Source organism: Lynx rufus, unplaced genomic scaffold (genome assembly GCF_022079265.1).
Source record: "Lynx rufus isolate CCGP_SWC_20201006 ecotype Redwood Valley unplaced genomic scaffold, mLynRuf1.p SCAF_14, whole genome shotgun sequence".
In the NCBI taxonomy this organism is placed as follows: Eukaryota; Metazoa; Chordata; class Mammalia; order Carnivora; family Felidae; genus Lynx; species Lynx rufus.
This window is the reverse complement of record NW_025814828.1, coordinates 25,119,037-25,142,778: the sequence shown is the minus strand read 5'-3', so window position 1 is coordinate 25,142,778 and position 23,742 is coordinate 25,119,037. Positions and strand designations below refer to the sequence as shown.

General features: G+C 36.5%; 1 protein-coding gene across 1 annotated transcript in view; it reads right to left on the bottom strand.

The window, feature by feature from the left end:
• IL1RAPL1 (interleukin 1 receptor accessory protein like 1) overlaps nt 1-23,742 on the bottom strand; it is a 666,390-nt gene that overhangs the window by 285,595 nt on the left and 357,053 nt on the right. The window contains exon 7 of the mRNA XM_047075771.1: nt 20,653-20,727. Coding sequence (XP_046931727.1) covers nt 20,653-20,727 — 75 coding nt within the window. The remainder of the gene's footprint in view (nt 1-20,652; nt 20,728-23,742) is intronic.

Genomic DNA, 23,742 nt, shown 5'->3' with positions numbered 1-23,742 from the left:
TTGGTATTCTCTCTCTCTCTCTCTCTCTCTCTCTCTCTGGCCTTCCCTCGCTTTCATTCCCCCCCCCCCAAATAAATAAACTTTAAAAAGTAAAGTAAAATAAAATCAGTTCTTCTCTAAATTCATACAGTGCATTCTTTTCGGTTTCATGTACAACTTTGTCTAATGCTATGTTGCATATATGGCAAGCATTCAACAAATGCTTGTTTCAATGAATAGCTTCTTACTAGTACCTTGAAAGACTTTAATATTGTAACTCTGCTAGAGAATCAAAAGACCTAGGATGCTGGACAATGTAAATGATAATCTCCATAGTTTTAAAAAGCTTTGCCTATAACTGTTATGACTAGATACCAGGGTGTCTGCTAATGGAGAAGGGCATATTATTTGTAACATTTTATTTGTGAAGACCAGGAGACCAGAACAAGGTCCAGAAGACCATTTCTTAGTAGATAGAACCACCAATCCATTTATAACCAGACATTCTTTCCACTGCAGGTGGATTAACTCTTGCCAAATGTAAAAGAACAACTTAATATTGCCAGATTCACCTCTGAAGAGTTAAGATCGAACTTTCTTTGCTCTCTCAGAACTAGCAGGACTATTATGTATGTATTTTTTTCTCCTTGGAAAGGGGTAAAGGAATCCTTCTCTTTGTGCCATTTATTGGGCATTTTAAAACTCTTGTGCTATGGATGACATCTAATGATTTCTTCCCCAAACGGTAACCTCAAGGGCTACCTAGAAGAGGGATCCTTCAGGTAAAAAAAAAAAGACCACAAAACACAACACACACACACACACACACACACACACACACACGTGTACATACACATATGCATACTCTGTGCACATCCACACATGAGCAGGCCTGATAATTACTGAATGGGGCTTGTGTTGATACTTTGCTGTTCATTCACCTTGTGAGCTTCTTTAGTTAGTATCACAGTTTTTGTGAGTGTAGTAGAACATGTGACAGATACTGTAGTGGGTTGGAAGGTGGCCCCTAAAATATGTCCCATCTTAATCTCTGGAAGCTGTGAATGTTACTTTATTGGGAAAAAAGTTTTTTGCAGATGCCATTAAATTCAGGCCCACTCATGTGGGTCCTAAATCCTACAACAAATGTCTTATAAAGAAAAGGCAGAGGGAGATCTGAAACAGACAGAAGAGAAAAAACACAAAGGAGGGAAGGTGGGCATTGGTGACCACAGAGGCAGCACAGGAGTGATGTGGCTGTAAGTCAAGGGATACTGACAACCTCCAGATGCCAGAGGAAGCGAAATTCCTTCCCTAGTGTCTCCAGATGCAGCGCAGTCCTTGATTTCAGACCACTGGTTTCCAGAACTGTAAGAGAGTGCAGTTTTACTGTTTTAAGGCACCTGCATCATGGTAATTTGTTACAGCAGCCACAGGAAACAATAAAGATACCAAGATGGGTTTTTAGTAAGCTAAGCGACACAAACTGTTGCTGTATTTCTGCTACACTTTGAGAAGTGCCTTCTTTACCCAAGTGATCCCCACCTCTTTCCCCAGTAGCTAGTTTCCACTTGGAAGGATATTCAGATCTTATTTGTACCCTCTGGGCCTGAGTGAGAGTCTTGCTTCCTTGACAATAGCAGCCTGACTGGTGAGATAACCCAGATGTGTCTGTGTCTGTTAGATCCCTCGCGTGCACAGCAAAGAGCTCCAGAAAGTAAAGTGATCGTGATTACGACTAAAAAAATATCAGAACCATCAGTTCAGAACAAATACAGACAGATATATAGATAGAGATATATAAGTATGGATATATGACTGTAAGATTTTTGTTTGTAGGCCGTAAAAGTCCCAGCAGAACACGTAACAGTGATTCCCAGCCTCTATTCCAGAACTAATAGAGTAAAATTTTAGGTCTAGGGGGAGGCAGGGGAGTTGAGAAAATGAGTGCATATGTTTTGTAAAAGCTCTACAGGTATTTATGATGTCCATTCTTAAAAATCATTGCCATAGGCGCATGGATGGCTCAGTCAGTAGAACATCTGGCTCTTGATTTTGGCTCAGGTCATGATGCCAGGGTCATGGGATTGGGCCCCACATTGGGCTCTGCACTGGGTATGGATCCTGCTTGAGATTCTCTCTCTCTCCCTCTGCCTTTCTCCCTGTGTCCCTCTTTGCTGCTCACACGCTCTCTCTCTCAAATAAAAGAAAAAAATAAAATAAAATAAATCATTGCCAAAGACAGCTGGAGATGAAGATGTTCAGGCCACTGAGATTCTCACTTTATTAGTCGGTGGCAAGACTGACCCAACGGCTTGTGTCAGTAGGTGACAATACCAAGGACCTATTCATTTGAAGGAAGAAAATAAAGTAAGCAAAAATAATATAAAAACAGGGAGGGGACAAAACATAAGAGACTCATAAATATGGAGAACAGAGAGTTGCTGGAGGGGTTGTGGGAAGGGGGATGGGCTAATTGGGTAAGGGGCTTAAGGAATCTACTCCTGAAATCATGGTTGCAGCATGTGCTAACTTGGATGTAAATTATAAGAAATAAATAAATTATAGAAAAAAAGAAAATAAATTAAAAGTGAAAACGTCAACTTACAATGTTAACATTAAAATACATGTGTTCTGAATTACCAAACTGAAGGTAAAATGCTCTTCCATATTTAAGGATTGAATTGATCATTATTTCAATAACCTTTGAGAATCTAAGTCATATCTCTCCATTGAGAAACTAGTCTCATAAGCCACACTGAAGTCAATCTCTATCTTATTCTCAATATTATGCTACTGTGAAAATGCAATAAATTAATGCTTACATTCTTTGACTTATTGAAGTTTAAAATAGAATGTTCACTTAGTTACTATGCTACTTTCATTCTTATAATCATTTTCACAATTGGTGGAAGTTTTGTGACACGAATGCTTATGGGGCCTTGACTTAGTAAATGTCAGCCCAAAGGAAAACTCTCAAATTACCTTATTAGGTTAATGAAGCATACATTTACATTATAAAAGCATTTCTGTTTCTATAAAAACTTTATCAAGTTCTTTAAAGTGAACATATGGTTTTACAAGCCACATACAAGATACACTGTAAATGTCATAAAATTACCTTAAGTACAATTTAACTTCTGAGCTAAAATTAATTTTGATCCAATTATTACAGGTTTTCTAAATGGATAATTTACTAATGTCCAGATAGTTCTTAACTTTAATGCTCAAACAATCATTAGCTGGCTTTAAATTACTTATCTATATATAGTCAGATAATTATATTCAGAAAGAAAGTGTAAATCCTAAATTAACAAAAGCCAACTTTGGGTGCAGGGAATTAATAGTCACAGCAAATTGACAAATCAATTATTAGTTTCACTTTGCCTATTTTAAGAAATGAAATGAGACCACTTGCTTTTTGCTTGCTATTTAAGAAAAGACTATAATTTGCTGCTTTTTACAGAGCAAAAACTCTGATGAACTAGCCACTCTTCTATCTGCTTTTCTCACATTAACTTTTGCAGCTCACAAGACATTCTGTTCATGAATGCTCTAACCACTTCCATTTTCTTAAGTGCCTTGAAAAGAAATTTCATGCTTGAAGATCAGTGGAAGAAGAAAAGTGTCTGTTAAAATGTACTTGAGAGGGCAGAAGTACAAAAAAATGGGAATGAAAAAACAGGAGGCAGAGATGAACAGAAGCAGATCCAGACGACAAGCAATTGAATAGGAAAAAAAAAACCTGAGAAACATTTCAAGGACAAGTTCATATTCAAGCATTATTACCGGATGTTCTATTTGATAGGACACAGGATCTATTAACAGTGGGATAAAATAGAAATGAAGTGGTCCATAAAGATGAGACCATTCTAAACATTACAGAAGGGTCACGGATTCAAGAGAGCAGTGCTCACAATTAGAATTTAACAAAGGAATGAAGAAGGAAACAATAATCAATACACTAGTGTATAGAAATATCCCAAGAGTGCAGCATATAAGCTTCAGTCACAATCTGTAAAATGGAGGCATAGTACAGATGTAACAGACTATTAAAAAGATGAAATGAGACACCATATGAAAATGCCTTGCAAATACAAGACACTCCAAATGCAAAAGAGAAATTATGATCATTAATCAAGGAAAGCTGCACCTACAGCATCTTGACTTTCTGGTTGATTAAAATACTCTTTTGAATGGGAGCTGTCATTCACTCATGGCTGAAATTATAAACAAGGACAGAAAGTCTTGGCCTCTTCTTGAGGAACAAGGATCATCCCTGAGGTTAACCAAGAATGTAATATCAAGTCTTTGGAGACAGGCTTCTACCTACCTACCTACCTACCTACCTACCTACCTACATACCTACCTAGGTTTTAGCAGACTTTGTGCCTGGTAGACACTCAATAACAAAGTAGTAAATGGAACCATTGAACTCATCTCTTATTCTGGGCCCCTAAAAGTATAAAGTCTATTTGACTAAACTTTACAGATCTGCATTAAACTCAAGATGCCAGTTAACCCTCTAACCCAGACCAGTTTCCTGGCTGAACTGTGATAAGTAACTATTTTTTTAACTCCTATTTACTGATCTGTTGACCTTTAATGGCCACTGGATGTTTCCTCCTCTGTCTGATTTGGATTTGATTTATTGCTGGGCTTCCCAGTTAGATCTTCATAGCTCAGCCAGACTCCTGGGCCCTTTTTTTATCTGTCTCCTTCATCCATAAAATAGGATCTTCAATCATACCAGGCAATCAAATCAAAACCAACAGTTTTAGTGTGGCTCTATTACTCTGTAGTATATAGCTACGGAAAAGGATGAGTTATAAAGTTGGATTTTATTTATGAGTACTAAACCTGAGTAAATGGTACATGATTTGTTCATTCATTTATTTCTGCGTATCAGGTATTTACCTATACATTCAGGATGCAAAGATGAAAATATGGTAGCCCCTTCTTTAAGAGTTCCAAGCGCGGTAGGGGAAATTGACGCATGATGATATATACACCAAATGAGAGAAATGCTCTAACAAAAGTGTGAAAAAGAAACTTGCTAGTACTTGAAAAGTGTTATTTAATTCTGTCTAGTAGGAGCGGAGTCAGGGAAGTCTTAAAGTTGACACTGACATGCATCTTAAAATTTGAGTAAATAGGCACAGGGCATAGAGGCAGGAGAGGGAATTCCAAATGGCAGGCATTACACGTGCAAAGGGTAGATTCATGGAAATCCACGGTACGGTCAAGAGTGTCTGGCACATAGTATAAACCTAGTAGGAGGGTAAATGAAATGATGAAGATAAAACGGAATCAGATGGTGAAGGGACTGGCCTTTATCTTCGAGCCAAGAGGCAAACATGATATTTTTAAGCAGTGAATCTAGCATTACTCCAATTTTACAAAGATGATTTTTCTGACCAAAATAAAACTAAGAGTCTGACAAACAGATTTTATTTTAATTGTTGGTATTTTGAACTCAAAATTCTTATGTCCATTATAGGATTTCTACTCTCTGTTGCTTCAACTCTTGACTCTGATGATTATACATAGAAATGACGATTGCATTAAACTCATGAAGGCCACTGCACGTAAGCTCGAATTAATAAGGCCAGGATAATCACAGATCCTATAGTCCATCCTTTTCTTGGTATGTCTTTGCTAGTAAATTAGATATTGCCCATTCTTAAGTATGGCACCCGAGAAGCAAAGATACGTCCAGGAAAAATTTGCGGAGAAAGAAGTAAAAATGTCTGCTGGCAGAGTTGATAGGTGTTTTTACTTTTGTTAACTTAGCAAGTCTGTGATAACAAAATAGGCATGATTACCTTTCTGTGGGGCCCGATTGCTAAAGAGAATTTATCACTTGATTCTACCTCCATGATTCCTATATCACCTGATGGGGTGATTCTCCCTTTATAACTAACTCTGTTGCTCTTAACTCCTTAATTCTCTGATGATGGAGCTTACTATGTTAGTTGTTCCAAACATGTTACACATCAGTCTGAAGCACGTTCCAACCTATAGCACATTAGAACCCATTCATAGATCATGAACACGGTAGCAATTCTGAATCCAGATCCTATTGTAAACCTACACGATTTTTAAGGTGGCACCACAATGCAACTGTATTTGCTGATACGAACGCTAAATCTACAAACCAAGGGACTAGACATTGAGGCCATTAAACTAAAACCATGTGCCAGACGTGTTTTACAAGACCCATATAATATACAAAAATGAATGTGGATTCCTTTAAGTGGGACCTATGCTCTTTATTACATCATACCTGACCTTACTCTACTCACTTATATTACATGAACTTTACTGTATAAGCCAAGATGTAGCATTTCTATCTTTTTGGGAACCATACCTTTTACCTGAAAATGTCTTTAACGGCCGGGAAGCTGACATTTAGTTTGGGGTTGGCATTAGGCTCAAGGGTGAGAGACAACATAAGACACAGAGACAGCGGTGAGGTGAATGGAGGTGGAGCTAAGTACGCACCTCAGACACAGAGGGGATGTCAGGAGTGGTTGAGAGGAGAGGCAAGGAAAGGAAGTGTTTTCAGCGTGAGACAGACTGCACTCAAAGGCATCAGTCTGGCTAATTCTGGCCCCTCCAAGCTAATGAAGAGACATAATAAAAATGGCAGCTAAATTAATAGGATGTGGACTAACCAAGGACTTTACATAAAATGAATACCAAATATGAAAACTTGGCCCCTGTAGTAACTATCGCTTCACCTCCTTCATTTGGCACAAGCCCCATTACTCCCCCCGCCCAACATTCATGTACTCACATAAACATACAGGCTTCCCTGCCATGGGAGATAGGGCTGAGCTAACGCACCTCACTGTGACGCCATAGCAATCTGTTCAAAATTTAGATCTGTGACCTAAGCTAGGCCCATCGGAATTCCCCCTCAGAGAATCTCCAACTCCAGCTAGACTTCCAGACTCTACTTTTCCTCCTGGGTAGAACTGAGCAGAGCACTGCTTTCACCCTGTGGGCTCGCCCACACCCTGCCACGTTCCGCCTCTAAAAATGGTGACATGCAGAGAGAGGCAGAGAAGAAAAACGGAGAAAATTCGCGCATTGTTCCACTCATCCTTGAGGCCAGTCCCATTCCTGTCACTTGTGATCAGAGCCCTGGTGATGCACTATCAGAACCTGTGATTCCTTAAACATAAATTGTCTTGGCACAGGAAGCTGATCAAAAAAAAGAAAAAAAAATCCGCAAATTAACTCTTGCTTGAAATAGCCATCTATTTGAGACAAAAAAGAAACATTTTTGGATTATTTTCCTTCTACATTGTTTATCTGCTTGCTCAATTCTCTATTTTATTTCATGCACATATAATAGTGACTGAAAGAAAATAAAGACCTGTCTTCCCCGAATCTGTCAATGATATAATTCTCTCTTGGTTTGACATTTCTTTCACATACAGTAACTGATGTTCTCTGTGACACTTAACTTCACCTGCAGCTACCAGCTCATGTATTCATCTAATATAAGACTCATTTATTTTATTTATCCCCCATTATATAAAAATGTTACTCCCACTCTCTAATTAGTAGCAAATCCTAATAAATAGCATTGGACGGAAAATAGATTGTTCATGGGAAATAGAGAAGGGTTTTTTTTCCCCTGAAAAATAGTCACTACAAATTACATTTATATCTAAAAAAAATCCTTGTATAAGTCTTTCTATAAATATAATATGTGACATATAATTCTGAAGCAAATATCCATACTACTTATAAACAGGCTGTACATAATAAGTAGACTGCATCTGCATAATAGTCTAATTGCATCTCAAGTAATTTTAGCCAAAATGAGGTACATTATTCAGAAAGCATTTAAAATTTTTAATTGATGACTTAAAAGTCTTAAAGTTGCCAAGATAATTGACGTTATCAAATCAGATATTCAGCATTCATCAGAAACACTGAAAGTTTTTTTTAAAGAAGAGAACACAAAAAGACTTACTGAACTTTCCCAAAGCTATTTCACATAATGGCTTCTTACTGAATATTTGTAGGAATAATCTCAAATTTTCCTGAAACTCATCATATCGTAAGTTTCCTATTTCTTGTGATGGCTTGATGTGACAAGATGCGTTCGATTTAATTTTTCCAGAAACGCAATGCACTTCCCTTTGTTCCCTTCCTACTCAAAGAGCTGCCAAGTTTCTGTAAACACAGTTCTTCAGCAAGCAAGCCTGAGGTGGGTGTCCTGCTTTTATTAAACTAGAAACAAAAATTCTTGGAGACTGAGAAAGCTTGCACCCTGCCTATAAGCTTGATAAGACTGTTGCGAGGAAGTTGAATGGGCGAGGGAATTGCTGACTCTTCTGGAATCCTAAGGAGCTTGAAGCCTTTCTTTCAGGCTCACTGTGGGCCAGAAGGCGAAGCGGGAGGTACCTGCTGACCAGACCAATGAAGCAAGACTTCTTAAATACAGTTGAATTTTGGAAAGTAAAAACTCTGATAAGCTTTTAATTTTCTTTTTAAAAATTATTCAATTGGATAATATACACTATAACTAGATTTTTACGAATTAAAACTAGAAAATTTTTAAAAATCCTTACTGTTTCTGAGAAAGTAACACCGGTCTTGTGTGCAGTGAATTGGAAAAGAGGCCTCTTCAGGAGACTTCACTGTGAGACTCAGGTTTTAAAGCCTTCTGGATATTCTATACCTTGGGCTTATCTTGCATCTTTGGAGTGTACCATTTAGGCACATCTTAAAAGGTGAATGTTTAGGCATTCAGAAAGTAGCATATCAAATTTCAATTTCATCAAATTGAATATACAATTTCAAATCTACAATTTCATTGTATATATATCATATATACATCACTGTATATATATTTTGTCCCATTAAAAAGAAAATCATTCCTAAAAGATATGAATACATTTAGAAAAAATTAAGTGATCAGCTGAAGGATGTAATGTAAATGGCCATATAAATTCCAGAAGAATCAAAATACAAAATGCTCCCTTTAAACTTGGAAATAAGAACTCTCATCACAATTATAGATGTGGAAAAACAAATGACACCACTGACAGTCATTCTTTAGGGGACATTTCCACAAAACCAAGGCAAAGAAGGTAGTATGATGGCCTTCAAAGTGTCTCCCTTAGGACAATAAAGTGTTTTGTCATAACTGAACCTGAGATATTCCGGTCAAATAGTCTACACTACCACAGCAATTTTCAAAGAATTAGATGAAAAGAAAATATTGTTCATTCTGAAGCCGGTGAATAAAATTTAATATTTCCTCAGTGAGAAGGCAAAAAGCCACAATGGGGACGTGAGTTTTCACTGGTAGACAAGGGGAAGTCATATGAAGTGATGGGCGGCTGATCCTTTACCAGGGTTAGTGAGAAATACCGCTTGCAGTTTCATATGGATGAACCTCATCTCAGAAAAATGTGAAACTGTGAGCTACCACAGAGAAAAGTTATGGGGGTGATTCTTCAATTACAAAAGGATTCTTTTTAAAAAAAAATTTTTTTAATGTTCTTATTTATTTTTGAGACAGAGAAAGACAGAGCATGAGCAGGGGAGGGGCAGAGAAAAAGGGAGACACAGAACCCGAAGCAGGCTCCGGGCTCCGAGCTGTCAGCACAGAGCCCCACGCGGAGCTCGAACTCACAGAGTGTGAGATCATGACCGGAGCTGAAGTCCGGCGTTCAACCGACTGAGCCACCCAGGCGCCCCAATTACAAAAGGATTCTTATATAAAATGATTCACCACAGAGTTTCTTTAAATAGCGTATTTCTCTTGTGCATATAAATCTTTCATTGATCATTAGCTGCTTAAGAGAGACTGGGGGACAGAGCCTCTTAAAACTGACATGTTAAGCCACTACTAATTAAAGATCAATCAAAAATGAAAGGAACAACTTCTCAGAAATTATGATGTTTCAATTTATCCACAAATCTGTAGGAACATATTAAGTTAGTAGAGTACAATATGACTGGAATGCTAAGTGTTTTAACGTTAAACCATAAAATAGTGGTATCCTATTTTCATAATCATATTCAAGAACAAGTTATTTTTCATGAAGAGTCTGCATATAATTTAGGAATGCTCAGTTATTTAGCCAAAATTCAGGAGGAAATTTATAGATGAACATCTCTCTTTATATTCAAATTTTAAATGATATGGGTCTTTTTATAGTTTCTGTTTTAATGAACGTCAGTCATGTGGTACATACTCTTATTCTGAAACCTCTTTTAGTATTCTGCACCACAATGTCTTTTGATAGGTTTATTTCTGATAAATTGGCATTTACTTTGCAAATTCAAAAGGAGCTCTTGTTAACATAGGATACTCACTGCATGTTTCTATGCTAGTAAACTTCAATCATTACGAATGACTCGGAAAGCTTTGTGATAAAGGTGCTTGTCAGAGGAAGAGCAGTATTTTTCTGTAAAATGAATATGACTATCGCCAAAACCTTCAGGAGGAACTTGACAGGCATAATGGTTTGATGCTCTGTTTTGTAAAATTATCCTCATGTCCTTTGTCTTAAGAATATTATATCTGAGTTTCTTTAGTTTAGAAAAATAATGTTTTTCAATCTCACTTTCTCCTTGATGGCCATTTATATATTTGTGTGGCATAGCGTCCATTACACGGTCGTTAAAAAAAAAAAGGGAATACTTTTCTTCTGTTAGAACTATGTATTTACTGGGGCGCCTGGGTGGCTCAGTCGGTTAAGCGGCCGACTCAGGCTCAGGTCATGATCTCGCGGTCCATGAGTTCGAGCCCCGCGTTGGGCTCTGTGCTGACAGCTCAGAGCCTGGAGCCTGTTTCAGATTCTGTGTCTCCCTCTCTCTGACCCTACCCTGTTCATGCTCTGTCTCTCCCTGTCTCAAAATTAAATAAAACATTAAAAAAAATTTAAAAAAAGAACTATGTATTTACTATATGCACTTGGGTAGACTTGTTGAAGAAGTAAGTAATCTAAAATCAGTAATGTCTTTAAGATAAAATCTAATTTCAGTAGAAAAACTTAGTGCGCATGTTGTTCTTAGAGGGGAGATAGAAATTAATTTTCTAAAATATTATCCATCCTATAATGAAGCCCACATCTGCTACCAAAGTATGTTACGCTAGTAAGAATAGAAACATGATCAAGTAATCACTGGCATGCAAAATGCATTTCAGGGATCTTCTATACACAGCATTCGATATATAGCATTAAAATATCTCAACTACTGGGTGCCTGGGTAATTCAGTCCGTTAAGTGGCTGACTCTTGATTTCGGCTCAGGTTATGATCTTATAGCTTGTGGGATCGAGCCCCGCGTTGGGCTCTGTGTTGACCGTGGGAAGCCTGCTTGGGATACTCTCTCTCTCCCTCTCTCTGCCCTTCCCCTGCTCATGCTTGCTCTCTCTCTCAAAATAAATAAGTAAACTTAAAAAAAGAAAACCTCAACTACTAGCAGCAAGGAGGTACTGACTACTTAATATATACCAGGCAATGCACTAAACTTTACATGCATTATCTCATTATATACCCACACTAACTCCATAGATGTGTCTTATCATAGTGCCTTTTTTATCACTTAGGTAAATGAGGGCTGCTTGTTCAAGGTTATACTAGTAGTAAGTGGCAGAGCTGGACTGTCATCTAGGTCTGTGTGACAGAATGTGCTGAAATGGGAATTGGTGTCACATGCCTCCTTTTTATCGTAACCAAAACAATTGAACAACAACAACAATAATAAAACCATAACAGTGATATTAAATTTTCTTTTTGTAAAATTTGAGATATAAAAGCATATAGGAATTTTTGGTCTCTGTTTTCTCATCAGTTAAAGGAAAGATTTGACTTGATAACTACCAAAGCCCCTCTACTTCATAAAATTCCTAAATTTAGAGTTGTGAAGAATTATACATATCTAGTCAACAACATATAAAATAGTACTGTCCGTCTTATAACAAAAGAGTAATCTGCATGATTCGTGTCCGAGTCCAACAAACTAGACTGGAGCTTGACCAAAATCTGGGAATTTCAACGAACTCTCTGTATGGGTTTTGTGGCAACACTTTCTCTTGGATCTTTTCTTTCTTCCCATCTTCTCCCCCTTCTGCCCCCTTTCCAAGGTAAGAAAAAGCAGGCGCACTTACATGGTCTCTAGTCCAGTTTTTAATGCATCTTAACAAGCACTTCAGCTGCCTTCCAAATTTTCAGATATCAATGACCCATAGCAGCTGTTCTAACCTCCATCTCCATCTTTCTTTGGGTTTCAAGCCTGTCAAGCATTAGACCTTGAGCATTTAACACTTAAAAAGGAAGTGTGACTTGTGCTTAGATAGCAATTTTTAATGCAAACATTCAAGTTGCATTTTTACCCAGCCTATTTCTCCTCTCTAGCGCTAAAAGAAGACTTTGATTTTGAAATCTGTGAGATTCATATAAGTTGCGGCATATAATGATCCTAGAATACTAATAGTAGGTTCCATTTGTTGATTTCTTATTTGCTTAAGGATATGAAATAGTAACTAAATACTGATATGAGAAATATTTCTCCTCAGGTTAGAATCATAATTTTTAAGGCGCTTTTGCTTGCAAAAGTAAGCTATCAGACCACAACAGCTGTCAAAAGTTATTACTTTCATTTATCATGGCATGATAAATTTGGATTGAGTAGAACTGAATGCCATCACTTTATATAATTATAATACCAGTCTTTATTTGCTTTTACATGCTTTAATTATGATGCCTATTTGTCCAGAAGCTCCAATTTATGCCTAACAAGCTTTATGTCAGTCAATAGAGCCATGTTGATCTGCCCATCTTTCTTAAGCCGGCAACAAGTACATCATTTTTCATCTAAAACTTGGACCGTGGATATACATGTTTTCATCCAGAGTGAAAGGGAAGTTTTATGGGTTATTTTATACGAGTTTGTCAGTGACAATATGTCTTGTAAATTCCCTATGTGGCAATAAGAACAAAGCCAAAAACAACCAGAAGAGTAAATGTGGATGGAGAAACGCAGTCAACACTAACTTCCCTACCTCTTGGAAACGAAGGTCCTGTATGCATCACTTTCATGACTCAGCAACAAAGTATTTTTTTAGCATCAACAGTATTATATGCCACTTTCAGAATTACATATCAAATTGAACACCTGAATTGTTCCTTGTTTCTAAGATACTGATAATAAGTACAGTAAAATCTTGGTTTGCAAGCATAATTCATTCCGGAAACATGCTGGTAATCCATAAACACTTGTATGTTAAAGTGAATTTCAAGAACCATTGGCTCAGTTGTGGTCATGTGACATCTGGCATCACGGACGGCTCGTATTGCAAGACTTCGCTCATTTACCAAGTTAAAATTTATTAGAAATGTTTGCTTGTCTTACGGAACACTCACAGAACAACTTACTTGCAATCCAAAGTTTTACTGTATTTCCCTCCCTGAAAAAGGAAACAAAGAGGCTTCGCAATTTTAGTCAGAGTAGTAACTATTCAGAAAAATATGTTTTGTTTCAAGTTATTAAAATATACACCTAGCTAGCAAATATTAGATAATAATTCCCTATCGTGTCTCCTTGGATTAAAAACTCAACTAGTGGGGCTCGTGGGTGGCTCCAGTGGTTAAGTGTCCAGCTCTTGGTTTCAGCTTAGGTCATGATATCACGGTTCATGAGTTCGAGTCCTACACTGGGCTCTGAGCTGGCGGCACACAGCCTGCTTAGGATCCTTTCTCTCTCTCTCTCTCTCTCTTTCAAAATAAATAAACTTAAAAAATTCAACTAGTGTATTTGTAGTAAAACACATTCCAGGCACAATATATTTATATACATAGTTCCAGGACATATAAGGCTCTGAGTTATGGAATGAATAAGTCATGGGAATAAAAGATACAGTACAAGGGAATATAGTCAATTGTATCGTAATAGTGTTGTATGGTGACAGATGGTAGTTACACTTGTAGTGAGCCCAGCATAATGTATTGAGTTGATGAATCACTATGTTGTATACGTGAAACTAATGCAATATCGTGTGTCAACTCTACTAAAGAAAAAGCAATGAAGTTGAGCATGTTTTCAATAACTAATTATTTTAGCATCACAGTATATTGAATGTATAATTTGCATGACAAGGAGTTTTCCTATAAAGATATCAGTCAGGATCTATTATATAAGATATGAACATTTTTCCTTCAGTCTAGTTGAAATTTAAAATTTTGCAAACTATAATATGGTAAAATAGGGCAAGATGTGCTCGTTAAGTTCCAGTGTGCCATTTTATTTTAATTAGCCTGTAGCTAAATTGGATAGTTACATGTATGTGTGTCTCTTTACTTGGACAGATCAAGAAAAATCTGAAGTTTCAATATTGTCATCAACCACTTTCCTCTGCAGGTTAACATGTGGGGAATTCTTCTTTCCTCAGATATAGAAGTGTTTGTTTTTTTAACAAAGTTAACAAACATATTCGATATTAAAGAAAAATAAGAGCAATACTGGGCAGATTACTCAATTCAGTGTCATTATTTTCTTTTACAGAAAATTTGGAGATGTGTGCCTTTTGTGGCATGCACACCATGTCATCAATTAGTATGTATTGGCATTTCCTGTGCCTACAGTACATTATCAGATTACTGTGAGCTTTATTAAGAGACATAGAATCTAGAGAAAGTTCTCAGTTGAGTGTTAGTATAAGCAGGAGAAGAAAGCAGAGAATGTAAACATTCAATTAGGTTTCCATATTTCATCAACCATAGGCATTTGCCTAAACAGACTAGATTCATTTGAAATCCTCCAAATGTGGATAATTCTGAAAAAGGAGAGGCCACTTGTATGCAATGAGTAGAGAGTGAGAGAAAGAGGTAAGAAGGGAGAGGAAGAAGTAATTCCTAAATCAAAGGAAATCGACTTTCCCTTCAAAAACACTACATTACAAAGATGTATAATGTTATTGATCTTATCAAAGGTTAAAAAGTTATTATACTCATTAGAACTCTAAACTGTAAAACCTGTTAGAACTAATAAATGAATTGAGTAAAGTTGCAGGATACAAAATCAACGCACACAAATTCGTTGCTTTTCTAAACACTAATAATTAACTCTATGAAAGAGGTATTAAGAAAGCAATCCCACTTACAACTACATCAAAAAGAATGAAATACCTAGGAATAAGTTTAACCCAGCAGGTGAAAGACCTGTACATTGAAAAATGTAATACATTAATGAAACAAATTGAAGACAAAAATAAATAAATATATAAGTAAGAAGATACTCTGTGTTCATGGATTGGAAGAATTAATATTGTTAAAATCTCCAAACTTCCCAAAGCAACATACAGATTTAATGCAATCCCTATAAAATTCCAATTGGATTCTTCACAAAAATAGAACAATCAATTCTAAAATTTGTATGGAACCACAAAAGACTACCAATAGCAAATGCCATCTTGATAAAGAACAACAAAGCTGGAGGCATCATGCCGGATTTCAAACTATGTTACAGAATTAGAATAATTAAGAAGTATGTATTGGCATAAAAACAGACACAGATCAATGGAAAAGAATAGAGAGCCCTGAAATGACCCCCCACGTATATATTCTATTAATTTATGAAAAAGGAGCCAAGCAGTATACAATGGGAAAAAACTCAATCTCTTTAATAAATGGTATTGGGAAAACTGGATTTCTATCTTACACCATACACAAACATTAACTCAAAATGGATTACCAGCTTGAATGTAAGACTTGAAACCATAAAACTTCGAAAGGAAAAACAAAGGCCATAAGCTCCTTGATATTGGTTTTGACATGGAATTTTTGGATCTGACCCCAAAAACAAAAGAAACAAAGGCAAAAATATACAAGTGGGATAACATCAAACTAAAAAGCTTCTGAATGGCAAAGGAAGCCATTCACAAAACAAAAAGGAAACCTAATGAATCAGAGAAAATAATTACAAATCATGTCTCTGAGGAGCTAATATTCAGAATATACAAAGAACTCAGACAACTTAATAATACCAACAATAAAAACACCCCCAAAGTGATTTTAAAAGTTGACAGAAGATCTGAATAGACATTGCTCAAAGAAGGCATACAAATGGCCAACAGGAACATAAAAAGATGCTCCACATTATTAATCATCAGGGAAATGCAAACAAAACCACAATGAGAAATCACCTCACACCTGTCAGAAAGGCTACTATCACAAAGACAACAAATAATAAATGTTGACAACGATGTTGAAAAAAGGGAACCTTGTGCACTGCTGGTGGGAATGTAAATGGGTGCAACCACTATGGAAAACAGTACGGAGTTTCCTCAAAAAATTAAAAGTTTTTGTCAAAATTTTGTTAACATTAAAAGTTAAAAAAAACTACCATATGAGCTGGCAATTCCACTTCAGGGTATTCATATGAAGATAATAAAAACAATAATTTGAAAAGATATATACATCTGCAAGTTCATTACAGCATTGTTTTCAATAGTCAAGATATGGAAACAACCGTGTCCATCAGTGGATGAATGGATAAAGAAGATGTGGTATAAATATACAATGCAATACTACTCAGCCATTAAAAAGATTGAAATCTTGCAATTTGTGACAGCCTGGATAGACTGTGAAGGTACTAAGCTAAGTGAAATAAGTCAGAGAAAAAGTATGATCTCTCTTACATTTGGAATCTAAAAAAAAAGAAAAAACAAAACCCAAAATGAAACAAAAAACAAGTTCAAAGATTCAGAGAACAGACTGGTAGTTGCAAGAGGCGGGGGGCTAGACAGTGGGAGAAGTGGGTGAGCCTTTTTTTTTTTTAGTTTAAACAAGTTGAATTGAAAAGATTTTAAAATGTATTATAGCCATTATATACTTCTGGTGAGAGTGTATACAACTTCTTTGGTAAGAATTCTGAAAATATAGCAAGAAATTTTAATAAAATTAGTTACTTTTACAAGTATTTTTCCTTTTAGGAATGTGACCTGTTGAAATAATTATAAAGTTAAGGGAAAATGTATAGGTGAAGATCACCACATCATTATTTAGGATGATGAAATTTGGAAAAATCCAAATTGCCAGCAATACATATAAAATTATAGGACCTTCACATGGATATCATGTGGCCATTAAAAATATTTTCTGTTTAGTATTTTTTAATAGAATATTTAATTTAATATTTAATACAACCATAAGAGACTTAATTATAGAGAACAAACTAAGGGTTGCTAGAGGCTAGGGGTGGGGGGAAGGGCTAAATGGGTGATGGGCATTAAGGAGGGCATTTGTTGGGATGAGCACTGGGTATTATACGTAGGTGGTGAATCACTAAATTCTACTCCTGAAACCAATACTACACTATATGTCAACTAACGTCAATTTAAATAAAACCTGGAATAAGAAAAAGCAGCAGAATGTTATTACAACGTAAAGAAACAAGATTTTTTTTCCTGTATTTCTCAAAATTTCTACCAGTAACCTGTATAATGATTTTATAAGCAAAAAACAAACTTTAAATAAAGTGAAAGTTTGAAAGTCTGGTAATGATGAACATCTTCTGTCCTGGGAGGTTCTGAAAATGGGTTCCTGGCCATAACGAGAAGGCCACATCTTTGACTGACATCCTCAAGGCTCAACCTTAGCAAGATTACGGCATCTGTCTTTTGATTCCCTTGATTACCGCGCCTTGAAAGGATCAAGTCAGGCTCACCTCCTAGACTGACCTTCAGAATTGTACAGCATGATTTCTGGGATTTTACCCAAGAAAGTGCTGTCCAGACGTTTGCTGATGTCTGAAAGTTATTCAAAAAGGACAAAGTTCTCTTCTCACATTGTGAAGTAACACACTGATGCCATTTAGAGTGGAAATGCTAGGCTGTAACCACATTAAAAGTGATTAAAATTCAAACCCACCAATTTACATATTTTATATGAATTACTATTACATATTTATATTATATATATTTGTTCTTTGCTTCTTTGTGCCTTTTCCTTTCTACACTGGAATGGTTTAAATGATCGCTATCATAATCTTTCCAGTTTTTGAGAAGATGAAGGAATTGGGAGGAATAGGAAGCCACAAGGGACACAGAAAGGGAAAGGTGGGCACAGCCCACAAATGGCAGAGGAAGGAGAACCTGGTGATGAAAACAAATCCATGCATTTTATGATTTAATCTATAACATTATTATTATTAAGTTTTATATATTTACAGACAAACTGGAGAACTGATGGGTTTATAGTTATCAAGGTCAGATGGATGTGTGCATAAGTTTGCCAGGACGTTCAAGTTAGGTCACCAGACATATACCAACTCAGCTTTGTGTAGTCACTGATGATTGTTCTTATAATGTAGTCCATATGGTAGTTTTATTATTCTCTGAGGTCAAGCCTCAATTTAGGACAAGGTTGAGTCAGACCTCTGAGCTCCTGGCCAGTGAAACTCTTGGAGATTCTCACCCTCTCCTAAGAGTAGGCACCACCAAGATCTCCATCACTGGTCCCGGCCATCCTCCTTACTCCTGCCCCATGAAACTTCATTCAGTCCCCCTTTCTTAGGATACAACACATTTGGCCCTATTGAAATTGACAGCTTTTTCAAATCTAGAAAGGCAAAAATTCAATCCCCAGGAGGTGAAAAATCTAAGTACATATTGTAGAAGATGAATATATTTTAGACACCTGGAGTTTTTTTTTTGTTTGTTTGTTTTTTTTTTTTTTTTGGTCCTTAAGATTACTTCCTATTTTCACTTACCCTTTGTGATCAGCTGTTCACCTACTCCAATACTATTGCAGTAACAACACTTTTGAATATGCTATTCGCAAAGGTAGTTTTTTCAAATCTACTGTTGGTCCCAAAATTCAAGGACTCTGGTTAAATTTCTCTAACTAGTAAATAATTTATCCTACACACTGAGAACTGGAATCAGAAAGTACGATGAAACAAAAGTTGTTTAAAAGAACTCAAATCCCAAGTTGATGTCTCTAGTTACTTGGTTTTTAAAGAGAACTCATGTTCCTTTGGCAGTGGTAATAAAGGAGTTAGGGTACTTCTCAGAGGATTTTGCTAACACACATGCCCATCTTTCTTCAAATGAATATACAGTGGAAACTTGCAATTTGCATAAGAAATTTTCATACTTTCACAACTATTTGATTAGTCTTTATAATTTTTGTTCAACAAAAAGTATTTTTTAACAAAGAAAGTTTTACAAATGATTCCATTGTGTAGAACACATTAGTAGAACGGAGAGAACACTAGATAATATAGGGAAACCCAATTGGCAACCATCAATCATACAATTCTTTTAATCATGTTGTCAAGGAAAGAGCCACAATTAATTTCAATTTCACTATGTTCCTACTTGGTAACTGGTACCATAAGCCGTTTCTTCTTTCCCAAGAACGTTTTGTATAACTCCTGACAAATACATACCCTTTGGAGTTACTGAAAGGTCTGTATGAGTGTGGCCACTCAGGAGAATCTACATTTCAAAATTTCCTCAGAAAGTAGCACTAAAATCTAATATACTTCAATATACCATAACATGAGTAAAGAGCATGATGCAATTTTAATATATGTTTGTTTCATAAACATTGCCTTAATGGTGCTTAATGACAATTAGAGTACTACTTGCATGTATATGGCATCAATTCAAGGGCTTGGGTTTACCATCAAAAAAGCATATTGATACCCTGACTTGTATAAATCCTATACATGCTCATGCCTTAAGTTACTAAATACATCCAATGTTAGAAATCTGTTGACTATAATAATTTTATAGGTTCTAAAACCATCACACCTTTTTTTGCACCGTAGCTTTGAATATGCTATTCGCAAAGATTCATCAGTAATCTTAAAGATGATTTACAATTTTAATCTAAATTCTCACTCCAAAAACAATAATAACATTAATAACTTAAGGGATGGGCTATCGAGTCCTTTTTAGTTGTATACAGTAAAGCATTTCTACTGTCAAGTGGTTAGTGTAGGAAAAAGTTCCTTAAAAAACATAAATATATGGTTAAAATTATACTGAACATAGGTAAACCACTAGAAATTCTAGACTGAACCCTAAAATAATTATGTCAGATTCCGATGTGTTGATAACTGGATATTTACCAAAGCATTTTGTCCATGTTCTTATGTCTTAAACCTGTTGGTCCTTTACCCAAAAGCCACTTGCTCACATTTTATTAAATATTATCCATAACTTAAGTAGCATAATGTCCTTTCCATTTGATTAGATAAAAATGATTTTTAACTGTGATAGTCACATTTATCTTAACGAACCTGTACCTTTTCTCCCCATTTTCAAAAATTGTATTTTAATGTTTTAATGGTATATTGTAAGTCAAAGAGTTCCATAGTGCCCATTGTAAAACCAATTCAAGCCTTATAAAACAACAACATAATGCCACCAGTAAAACCTTCAGCCCATCTCATTTCCTAACAAGCACCTAAAAAACATATGAGTTCTTATATCCGTATGTCCAGCTTGGTCCTAATGCATACACTGTGGGGGATGGAATGGGCCACGTTTGCTGGTATTTTCTAATTTTGCTCCCTTTAAGTACACGTAAGTTTAGCTTAGAGTATTACATCAGGGTACAATCTAGGCTTATTAACTGTCAGACTGTATTGAGAGAAGTGTATTAACTGGAATTAAGGAATTACTCACCCAGCTGAGTCTCCTGAATTGTCAGTTTACTTTCCACAGGATACAAAAGCTTGGGTGGCTTATCAGTCAGAGGGGCTGAAAAACAAGAATAACGATACAGACTTATAGTTATGCTGCATGAGCTGAATGATAGAACACAATTTATTTTCCCAAATATTTTTCATTCTCACAGTAGTGTGTCAAAGCATTCTACCAGGTAATGACTTACATATTGCAGGTAGTACCTTCAGGCGAGCTGAAAAGCTATTAGATTGTACACAAGTCAAATATAACATTTCCAAATTGACAGTCACATGACTGTTGAAGTCCGAATCAGGATTGGCCAGTCCTTAAGAACATATGACTGTGCTTCACCAAATTTTTTCAACTTGCACCTTGTTTTCTGTTTTAAAGGGTACCCAATGTTTTCCCTGTGTTAATTAAAGCTACACATGATATCTGTATTGTGCATTTCAACGATTTGGGGGGCATAATGTCTTATTCTTCTTAATCCCTTTCCAAGTTTCCATACCCTGGATCACACTGCCTCATACCCATAACTTACGAATTAGATTAAGTATTTCTTACACACACAGTCTCTAAATGGGATAGCAATGTGGCATTCAATTAGTACAAGTACAAGCTGCACACTCAAACGTGCACATAAACATTCACCAAGATAATATTTGAAATGGTACCTTCCATTTACTCAAAACCCCTTATTACTATTATCCATTACATTTTGTAGTATTTGTTGCTAATCTGCATGATATACTCTGATTTTTCAGCTTCCACACATTTCTGCTCTGCACTCTCATTGATTTATCAATTATCAGCCTATGGATCTAAGAGTGTACTATTAAGCATCTTGAAGATAGGTTGTCCCATTGCAGACTTCATTCCTCGCTAAACTAGACAGTCTGGAATTTAGACAAACAGGCAGTTCTCCTTCATTAAGCCTCCCTCCCTACCCTCTCTTATTGAATCTCCCAGGTCCCTTGAAACCTGTCGCTGCAACTTCCACTCTGTAACAAGTACAGAAATGATCAATTAAGGGTTGCTGAACTAAAATGTTTTCACTTCGAGGGCTTTATTCCTTCCTTGCCAGGAGGACATGCCATTTTGGGTGATAACAGGAAGGCTGATCTAGACAGCGGTGCCTGGAGTTGGCTATGTGTCCTCATCGCCAGAGGATTCAAGAATTCAATCTGCTTTGGCAGCTCACCTTCATCTCTCTTTAACAGAAAACACAGTCAGTGCAAGTGAATCATGCACCCCCCAACGCAGAAAAACAGGGATGAGTTTTAAGAGTCTTGGTTTGGGAGACCACCCTCACATAAGATCAATACCTTTTATTTGCAACTAATTGAATGCATTATTCATTGACCTTCCTTAGCCTTTAACACAGGAATGGGAATGAAGGGGAAAGGAAAGTTGGGGTAATGGGATGACATAAATCACTCTGAAATTCATCTGAAAGATTTGACATCTCTGATTAACCCTACTCTTATTTCTTGCCTAAAGTGAAATTAACCAATTTTTATTCCCCGACCAGCTAAATAAGCAGGCTATTCACTAAATGTTGGCAAAATAGTTGACCATTAATAGGTCAAAAAGCCACATTTCTTAGGCTCGGGGTTATCAGATAATTTCAGTGAACTTCAAAAGCAACTATGGTATCAAAATAGCTGGCTTATTCAGTAAGTTAAGTCAATTTATAAAATTTTGTGATTATGCAGTTACAAGTAGACAACCCAACAGTTTGTTACAGAAAGCAGCTGAGAGAAATGTTCTCTGTTCAAACACATCCCACACTGATTTCCAGTAAGAGAAAAAAACTGTGGAGAAAGATAATAAAAATCAAAATGCAGCACATTATTTCAGAAATGTAAAATGGCTTTGCGGTTCTCTACCTCAACCCACTACCCACCCTGTGGCATAATGTGACATCTTTAAGACCTTTCATATTACTCCCTGTGTGATGACTCCAAGTTACCAGAGGAATCAAAGAATGTTGGAGCCAGAGAAAATCATATGCTTATTAAATCCTTTGATTTTTAAATTGTGTTCCCTAAAGCCCTGCGATTCCCATAGTGCCCCTCCGGGCAGGAGAAGTGAAGATTGAGATAAAGGGTGTTCTGTGTGGCTTGACTTGCTGTACCCCTCTCCCCCAAAAGTAGTTTTGCTTTTAGTCATCTTATATATACACCAGTATTTCACCTAAGGTTTTCATTCCACCCCCCAAAAAAAATCAATTCAATTCAACTGATACATATGGACACTATAATGTGGCAGGCATTGTGATGGGGTTTTGGGATATCTCTGGTTCCCGCCCTTGTATTTTACAATAATCAGAAGTTAAAAGTAATTAAAAATCCAGGCTGACTCAACCCCCTTGTTTTAGAGATGCACGATCTGGGGTGTGAAAAGAACATGGAAGCTAGAGTCCTCGCTAGATCTCTGCCTCCCAATTCTTTGTGACCTGCTCCTGGGAATATTCTGTCAAGCGAGTGCTATGGCTCTGTGCAGGTTTCGCCTCAAGGTGTGAGCAATCTGTTAAGAGAGGAAAAACGTGCAGCTAAGTAACCTCAACTGAGAGCAGAACACTCTTACTGTATAGTCTGGTGTGTCATGTTTTGATATTACGCCATGACAGTTTATTTATCAGTTCCACATACTTCTAGTATGATTCACCTATCTTTGTTAAAAGTGAATGGAAACTACCAGATAGTACAACAGCTGAACTATAGGTCTGACACAATGGCAAAATAACTGTGAAAAGAAGTGACTGTTACAGCGAAGCTGTAGCTCAGCTCAGCATTCATTTGAGAGTGACCAATTTTGCTGCCACCAATAAAGGACATGGGCTGAATCATCCATTACGAGAATGTTTTTGACACCTTATGGTGAATATTAGTCGAATTGAATGGAGAGAAGACAGAACTCACAAACAAATGCAGGAATGTTAATATCCAAACAAAACGAACCCACACAAACACAAAGCCTTCTTAATTTCTTCACAGGTAAAGGTGAGACCGCAAGGAAATTCAAATTACTCACAATAAAAAAACCCCAAACTAATTAGCATCAGACCATGACTAGACCAACTGA